Source organism: Sinocyclocheilus grahami, unplaced genomic scaffold, assembly GCF_001515645.1.
Source record: "Sinocyclocheilus grahami isolate Dianchi unplaced genomic scaffold, SAMN03320097.WGS_v1.1 scaffold36.1, whole genome shotgun sequence".
Lineage (NCBI taxonomy): Eukaryota > Metazoa > Chordata > Actinopteri > Cypriniformes > Cyprinidae > Sinocyclocheilus > Sinocyclocheilus grahami.
In genome coordinates this window covers 3,637,280-3,646,504 of record NW_015505215.1, presented here as the reverse complement: position 1 = coordinate 3,646,504, position 9,225 = coordinate 3,637,280, and the positions used below count along the sequence as shown (strand labels likewise).

The following is a 9,225-nucleotide window of genomic DNA, read 5'->3' as shown; positions in this document are numbered from 1 at the left end:
TGAGCGCCAGGAAGTATAAAAGCGCATCCGGCAGAGCGCAAGTTAGCTTCGATGAAGTAGCGCCTGGAGTGATGCAGGGAGTATGGCAAAGAGACGCAGCGTCTCGTTCCCTTGGGGAACCATGGTTCCATACGTAACCTAGAGACGTTAAGTTAGAACAAGTTCAATAAAACAGCCTTTGAAACTGTTTGACAGTGAGTGACTGGCCTTCTCTTACTCTCGTGACTGTCGTGAGGATTGACTCGATTCGGGGAGCCAGAGCAGCATCCACACACTTCGTGAAAGTGCGGGGTGAGAGTGACAGGCCAAAGGGAAGAACTCGATATTGGTATGCTTCGCCCCCGAAAGCAAACCTAAGGAACTTCCAGTGTTGAGGGAGGATGGAAACATGGAAATAAGCGTCTTTGAGATCTATCGTAACAAACCAGTCCTCGGACTGGATTTGAGATACTATCTGCTTGATAGTAAGCATCTTGAACCGAAGCCGTGGTGTGATAGCAGTTTGATAGCACCGTTCAGAAGACGGAGATCTAAGATCGGACGCAACCCCAGCTCTCTAATATGGGCGAGGATGACATCTCGATGCCGAGCCGCCATCTGCTCCGATTGAACTAGTATTAACCAATCGTCGATATAATTGAGTATGCGGATGCCCTGGAGTCACAGAGGAGCCAGAGCAGCATCCACACACTTCATCCCCACGACAACAGTCTACGCCGTGCCTCGGCAACAGCGGGACCGCTGCCAGCGGGATCGTGAGCCTGGCCACTCTCATCAAACACAGCCAGGCAAGAGCGGAGCATACGCAGCGAGAGTAACTCGCAGTGATGACAATCAGCTCCTCGAAAGCTGAATGCTCCGCTCCTAAACAAACAACACACAGATCGTGTGTATCTTGCTCGCCATAGATATTAGTTTAGACTTTGATATATTATTTTGAATGCTTGTGGACTGACAGACAACAGTAAATAGACTGACACATACACAGAGCGCTACTGAAGAGCAGAAGCTAACTTGCGCTCTGCCGGATGCGCTTTTATACTTCCTGGCGCTCACGTCACCCCACTCGTGACGTCTCGCTGCTCCATTGGACTGATTTTACACGTGCTTCAGAACGCGGTCACGCAGGGGCGTTCCCAAAGCGATCTCGACGCAGCTCGAGTTCCTGAAGGGGAACTTGTCTTAAGACACAAAATATCTTATATTAATTTTGCCAAACAAGAACTTCGTGACGGTACCTTGATTTTTTCTTTTTTTTCTTTCTGTAATTCAACGGCACGTTGTCGGTTATTCCTTCCTTGTAGGCTATTATTATAGGCATAAAATGTATGCAGTACATGGATAATTGTACGTGCATCTATTAATCATTTTTAGTCTAATATAATCCCATACAAAAGTGCTGCTCCATCGAGAAAAGAATGTTAAGAATCATATATGCGTGGATATTTATAAAAACAGATATGATATGTCTAGATTGAGAGCTTTCAACATTTTACATTTTTCAAAAAGATCAAATACAGGCAAATTTTTTTTTAAAGTTAATTAATGTCCGGGTGAATTTATTTGTATTATATTTATCAAAACTATATATATATATATATATACACACATACACACAACCATACAAAACTTTTGGGTCAGTAGGATTTTTTAAATTTTTATTCATATTTTCTTTTCAGCAAGAATGCATTCAACTGATCAAAGGTGACAGTAAATACATTTAGAAATTATAATTTTTTTTTTACTTCAAATAAATTCTGTTCTTTTGAACTTACTATTCATCAAATAATCATGAGAAAAAGTCCCCGTTTCTACAAAAATATTAAGCAGAACAACTGTTTCCAACACTGATAAGAAGAAATGTTACTTTTTAATGTTATCAGTATATTAGAACGATTTCTGGAGGTTCATGTGACACTGAAGACTGAACTGATGGTTGCTGAAAATTCTGCTTTTAAAAATGACTTTTTAAAGTATATGAAAATAGAAAACAATTGTAATGATATTTCACAATATTACAATTTTACTGTATTTTTGATTAAATAAACGCTTGGTGCACAGTAGAAACTTTTTTCAAAAACTCCTTACCCAACCCCAAACTTTTGAATGGTTTGAATACATTTATTAATTATATTTCTGTGAGAATATATTTATAATTGTATATATTTATTATTACTTAATTGATTAGATACATTTGACCCTTTCCTAATTGTTTCCCTACACTATAACTTAAATCTTCCCTCTCCTATTAGGAATTCTCTCTACATAAATTTTCGACTTGACCAATAATGTCCTGAAGATCTATGACTAGGTTGCATTCTCTCAATGCTTAAAATTTAACTCAACAGCAAATTAATACTGGACCATGTTGTTTAGAACATCATAACCGGTACTCTCTGAAAAGGGTGCAGTTTCCCAAGGGATGTGGGATGGTTTTTTATTTTCAATTTATAAATACATTTAGTCTGTAATATCTCTGTATCTTTGTTAGCCAAAATTATATTAAAAATTATTTTAAGCGGACAGCGTCTTCCATATTAACATAAGCGTGATGGAGATTTCAGCAATGAGTGGTAATTGCTCCCCCTGTCATCTCTGTTGCTACAGTGGGATTCTGGACATCTCATCAGCTAGAGGGTGCAACAGACCGTGTAGTGGGGAAATGTTCTCTTTTTCCACATTACCGCACTATGTTTATTTACAGAATGCTTTCTGAGCCGCTGAAGCGGCCTTGATTAAGTGTACGCTCTTTATGTGACATCTAACAGATTAAAACTGAAGGAAACCTTGCTGGAGGCCTTCCTTCATGAATATGTGCTTTGATACAGGCAGACGTGTTTGTATACAGGTTTTGTTAAAAATAGGAAATAAAAAGAACATTAACATAATATAATATATGTACTATACTGTTAGATTATGCTATTGTTAGAAATTGTATTGTTATTATTGCCTGTAAATAATAAAATGAAGAAACTGTATCCGGATTTGCTAATTTTATGGCTTTGTTAAAATAATATTAATACATTTTTTAAAATTATTATTATAATTTCCACTTTAATGGTGAAATAATAATAATATATTATTTTTCTAATTTTTTTTTTTATGTTATTGTTATTATTATTATTTCTGCTTTAACAAATATAATAATAGATTATTTCCTAATTTTTATTTTACATTTTTTACTTTATAAACAATAATAATAATTTATTGTAAAAAAAAAAAACCCCCGTAAGACCAACATATTAAAATCCCATAAAATGTATTTTTAGTCCATCTGTGGCAATGGAATACTTTTGACCAAATATTATAAAAATAAATAAATTGACATCTCACTTGACGTCCATCTCCCCAAATGACATACAATTGCAATCATACAGACAATAAATGTTCATTGAGTTTTATAACAGTACGTCAAAGTGAAAGAGGGTGTGAGTGACAGAGAATTACTTGAAATGCTTCATGAAGGGTCCATGTAGCTAACTATCATTTTTAACACTACTAGAATATAATTTCGGTAAACAATCAAAGCCAGAGCTTTGCAAATGAATGTTTATATCCATATTTCCCTTTGATATTTACTGGAGAAAAAATAGTAAGGCTATATTAGTAGTTTACAGATAGCATATGCAAACCTTAGAGGTTTTTCTCTTCATATTTTAATGAATAGCAGTCACTTCTAATAAGTGGGTGTTCAGTGGGGCCTTTAATGCAAAGACTGCAAATATACGTATGCGAGTCTAGCACTGCTGTTGTTTTGCTCAAGTTGCTCATTGCTGTGCCATTTAGTAAGGCAAATAAACTCACTTCCTGGCCCACTCCCTGTCCACATAAATCAGCTGAGCTCATGCCCATAAATCTACGGCGTGACTAAATGAGAAAACTCATTGGACAGCACCCCTCCGGCCCCCCTCCTCTCTGTCACTCAGCCCCTCCCCTACCGGACCACACATTTCAATACAAACAAAACAGATTCCAAATCAATAGCCAAGCAACAGAAATGCTGGATAACTACAGGTTGATAAGAAGAGCTTTAGCCCAAATGTGACTGTTCGGGGAAGGTTCGCTTATGACCCGGAGGTGTTTTGCTCTTTTGAACGTAGAGGTGGTTGGGTTGTTTGTTTGTGTTTGTTTTCTTTTGTTTGTTTGTTTGTTTGTTTGGATTGATTCTCTCTCTAGTAGGGTGTGAAGCGACTGTAACCTCCTCTGTAAAGGCTAGCCTGCAACATCAAAGATGAAAAAACAAAAAGGACCCAATCAGTGTTAAATAGATTCTTTGGGGTGAACAGTGGTTGAAATTTTCTTCCCTTTTGTCTCATTTTGCTTATCGTTTTAAGTTTGGAATGAAATTACAATGTGAATTTTAACACAGGTGGGTGTCAGAGTTCAGAGCTTCATGGATCAACCGGGTAACGACTAAAACAGCCCAGTGTATTTCATCAGTCGCTCTGTATCGAACCTCTCCATCATGGCCGTCTCGCCCTCAGGTTGATCTGATTGGAGACATCTAACACGCACTACTTTCTCAGACCTCTTCTTAACCGGACTGCAGTAGTGCCCTACTCTGCTCTCGCCAAATACAAAAAACTTCAAAGGCTCTATGAGCCGTTCTCCTAAGCTTCGACCCTGTGGAACATACACATGCCTTAAACGTGGCATTAATTCTGTTCTAACAGAGAGCAAAGCAAACTAACTTTTTTTCCCACAACCCTCTGAGGGGCTCATTATTAAATACTTTTTACTTGTGATCTACTGGTCAAATATGATTTAATGATATTCATTTCATTCTCAGCAGGCTCAGTGCAATGAGTTCTGCCCATTTGAGTCGCAACCGGTTCGGTCCTGCCATCACTGAGAACTCTGAGTGCCCACTTCGGCCCCCCTGCGGCCCTCGTTTGACCAGAGGAGTGCCGAAGGATATTTGCTATGCCTAAACGTGGTAAATTGAAGTCTTGAGAAAGGGAGGAAAATTTGGGAAAAAAAAGAAAAGGAGCCAAAAAAAAAGCAACACAGGCCACAGTTTTAATTAAGTAAATGAAGAGGGAAAAAATGGTCTTAATTAATGAAAGCTTTTAGCTAGCAGCTGCACCGGGGAATAGTACGGTTTTGAGAATCACACGGATGTCGACTTGGTAAATTCCAGTCATTTGTCTTAGGCAGAGTGTTTGTCCAATAAGCCTCATGGGCAGGGGGAGGTGGGTGTGATGGAATTTATTTTTTCTCTTTCTTTTTCCCCCGTCGTTCTTCCTCTGTCTCTCGCCTTTTCTTTAATCTCCCTCGGCACGCTGCTGCACGCGCTTGATGGTCGTTAATCTTGAGAAAAGTCCCGACCAACAGCCGCAAAAAAACAAATCATAAAGAGTTTTCTCTTTTTGTGTTCAGATAGGAGTTTTAGAATTTTTCATCTTTGATGTTAGCTGCAAAAGCTAGCTAAAAACAAACATTAACGGGATGATGATCCCCACATTTGCTGATATGCAAAGGACAGTGTCTCATTGGAAGGTCTAATCGAGTGTCAGTACGCTGGATTACCCGAATGCATTTAATGAGATACAAAGTGCCCAGGATCCATCTTGACAAACTGTCACATACACATATATCAGCTGATGAGTCTCTGAATATATAAACATATATCTATACTCCTGACATTAATAATGCAAATGTGAACAGGGTCCAAAATTAACACTTTCCAAGCACCAAATTTAAGCATAAATTGGCTTTGGCGAGAAAATAAAACACTTCGGCAGTTGGCCACTAGCAATCTGTTAGAATGGTTCCTGATGTAGCTGAAGAAAGCGATTAAAATCAAAAAGGTACTATCATCTACCAATAATGTTACATTTTTTCCCGTAGTAATACTGGGATATGTTTTTGGTCTCCACAGCTATATATATATATATATATATATGAATTACATACAGTATAATGTATGCATAAATAAAACAAATTTATGGCTGGTCATTTTGGACCCTGAATATGATTATCATCACGTAGAATATTAAGGACTTTAGACACCCCAACTACATATCTTCAGCTCATAGCACATGCTTCATTCAATATGATAATATTTACAATTATTCTATTCATAATTCAATTACATTTAACAGAATGTACAGTGATATCTTTCAGCATCATTATGGTTGCACTGGGCTCTGCCTTGTATGTTGTTGGGGTGCTTGAGTCTGTGTAATGTTAGGGCATGGATGAATGTTTCATGCATCACGTTTCTAGACTCACCATAGTGCCCACGCTGTACGTGGCTGCAGGTCCAATCGTGTGGTGATAAGGGTCTGCTGTTGCATAGACTCTGCCATAGCTACAGGGAAAGGAAGAAACGGAGAGGGCATTGAAGCTTCGAGAAGACCGTATGCACCAGTGAACACTGTTCATTTGAACTAGATCCATTATCACTACACCCTTCCTCCCTCTCTCTTGCCCTCTCTTTCTTTGTCTTTGTCTGATAAAAATGCAATCACTGGCCTGCCATAAATACACGGTATAAAGGTAAGTGTGTTAAAAGTGATAGGTGCTCTGTTATTGTTTTGGAGTAAAAGTATTTTATCTTATGAGCATGTGGTAAAAGTTATATTGGTCAGAGAGGGACAAGCCACTGAAAAAACTCAGCAGAGTAGAAAAGAGAAGAAAATGGGAAACAGAAATGAAGAACCAACAGCAGCATTGCAGGCTCATAGAGTGTATGTTGCCACTTTTTAAATAAATCTTTTATTTTTTTAATAAAAATTGTTTTTTTCATTCCTCTAATCAAAATGTTGTGTAATTGTTTTTCTTATGTTCTCAACATCACTTTCCATGTCATAATTTATATAATTTATTTTCCATGTTATAATCCCTTTAAACCATCAAAAGCAACTTCCTTATTGACATCATCCTCCAGGAAGTGACACAAATTTGGTGGAAAAAGCAAAAGCACAAAAATCAATAATTCCTAGCAATGGATTTGATAAATTCGGCGATGGTTTATGCTATTCATTAACATTCTTATTTGAAAAATAATTACTGAAATATGTATAATTTAAAATTTCAAACTAAAATATGTGAATTCGGTTAGTTTCCATGCTTGTGTAAGCAAGTAAATAATCAAGATTAAATAATTAAATAAATACATTTCCTATAAATATTTCCTTAAATGACAACATTAGCAAATTCAAACTTTAAAAGTTACAAAGTTCTAAAGGTAATGCAGAACAGAAAGGACCCAGCAAGGAAAGAGATGTAGGGATGGTTTGGATTTTGTGTTGTTGTGCGTGTGCATTAAAAAAGCGAGTGAAGGAGGCAGAGAGTTTATGTTCACAGCTCTCTTTATCCTTTTCATGCTCCTTTGCCCTCTCTTGTTTACCAAGGCTGCACTGTAAAGAGGCACAGGGCTGGTGGCGGCGGAGGCGTTCTCTGACTCTTTTCATTGGTACCGATTTGGAACTAATTCCTCCAAGATGGGCCTTACTTCTTCCTTTATTTATTTATTAACCTCCAACACTTCCCTTCTTTATTTGTTGACTTTCCCTACAAACACACGCTTGCAAATGAGGGCCTGTGGGGAGCAGATAAGGCAGGCCGAGCCGGGTGCCGGGTGCCGAGTGCACAGACTGAGAGAGGAGAAAAGAGGAGAGAGGGGGGAAATCCTGGGCCCAGACATGCTATTACATATGGAAATACTATCGGATCTGACCAGGTTTTGGTCGGCTGGGATTATTACAACATCAAAGGTCAGGCCAGCTCAGTGGAGTGAGAGAGCCGAGTGGAGGGGATTTTAACTGCTTGTGACAGACAGTGCAGACGAGGGTGGCTGGGAATCCCCGTAACACCCCAGCTGGGTCGGGCTACTTAACCTGCAGCTTAATCGGGCAGCGGGAATGACCCACTCCAAAGTAAACCTGGATAGCTAGTTCCAGCCGTACTAAACAAGAGTGATTTTTCTCCTTTAAAATGGTTTCCGTTAGATAATTAAGGGATGGTTCACTAAAAATGAAAATTCTGTCATTTACTCATCCTCTGTGACTTTCTTTCTTCTGCAGAACACAAAAGAATATATTGAAGTGTTAAAAAATATTTTTTGTAATCGTAAATAAAGATTATTGGAGTATGTTTTACAAGAAAATAATATTTCAGTTTTTCAATTTCAAAATGTCATGTTTAATTGAAATTGTGTTATTTGCTGTTTCTTTGTAATTGATTGTGAAATTTACTAACATTTTCTGAAAGAAAATTGTTTCTACACCATTTTTTTTATGTGTGTGAAAAATGTGTGTGAGTTGGTGACTATTTACTTCCATTGTATGGACAAAAAAATACATTTTTCAAAATATCTTCCTTTATGTTCCACAGAAGAAAAATGTTTACTGGTTTGGAACAACATTATATGAAACATAAAATGATTCACAAAAATGAGTCATTTTTGTGTTAACTATCCCTTTAAGCAATATTTTTTTAAAGGACAGCTATGCTTTTTTCATCTTGCTGTTGCTCCAATACCACATGACTTTCATTCATCTGGGGAACACAAAAGAAGATATTAAGAAAAATATCACAGTTTTTGCTTTTGTTCATACAATGAAATTCAGTGGGATCTAATGTGGTTTTGAACTCCACTGACTTTGTATGGACAAGAACAGTTGAAAAATTCTTCAAAATATATATTTTTTTGTGTTCCGCAGAAGAAAGAAGTCATGAGCGTGAGTAAATGATAACAGAATTAATACTCTGTTAAGAGGTGAGTTCAGGAGTCGGTATCATTTAAACACTTACTTTTAAACCCCTCCACCCTGACATATCAAATTAGAGTGCGAAACGCAGAGCTGGCTTATGTGAAAGCAAGAAGCTGAACGACAAGCGATGCAGAAAGAGGTGGAGAGAGAAAAGGAGAGCTGGAGCGAAAGAGGGGACGAGGGAAGGGGGCTGAAATAAGTGCGGTGGAATGCCAGTCTTGTCACCTGCTCTGATGTGGATCTGTGCTTGGCTCTGATAAATCTTACATTATCTGGGCTCTTCAGGCTGGCAGGCAGGGCCGTGCCTTATCGGCACTGACATGCTCAATCTTGCCTAGATTAAACCAGTACCTGGCCTGATCCAACCTGACAGGGTCCCCACAGGTCCTGGATAAATTGACAACCCTGCACCACCTCCGTCTTCCCACACACACACACACACACACACACACACACACACACACACACACACACACCACCGTGCGGCCGTGTGCGCGCAAACTGC

General features: G+C 38.3%; 1 protein-coding gene across 4 annotated transcripts in view; it reads right to left on the bottom strand.

Annotated features, from left to right (window-relative positions):
- The window catches only part of LOC107581581 (RNA binding protein fox-1 homolog 3-like), a 396,539-nt gene that overhangs the window by 5,456 nt on the left and 381,858 nt on the right, over positions 1-9,225 (bottom strand). For 3 of the 4 annotated variants that reach the window (XM_016267196.1, XM_016267199.1, XM_016267197.1), the window contains 2 exons: positions 6,235-6,313; positions 4,144-4,217 (listed from right to left, as the gene is read on the bottom strand). In XM_016267196.1, the coding sequence (XP_016122682.1) occupies positions 4,173-4,217; positions 6,235-6,313 (124 nt within the window). In that variant the 3' untranslated portion in view covers positions 4,144-4,172. Of the gene's footprint in view, positions 1-4,143; positions 4,218-6,234; positions 6,314-9,225 lie in introns of those variants that run through there. The other variant, XM_016267198.1, reaches the window with a different exon arrangement.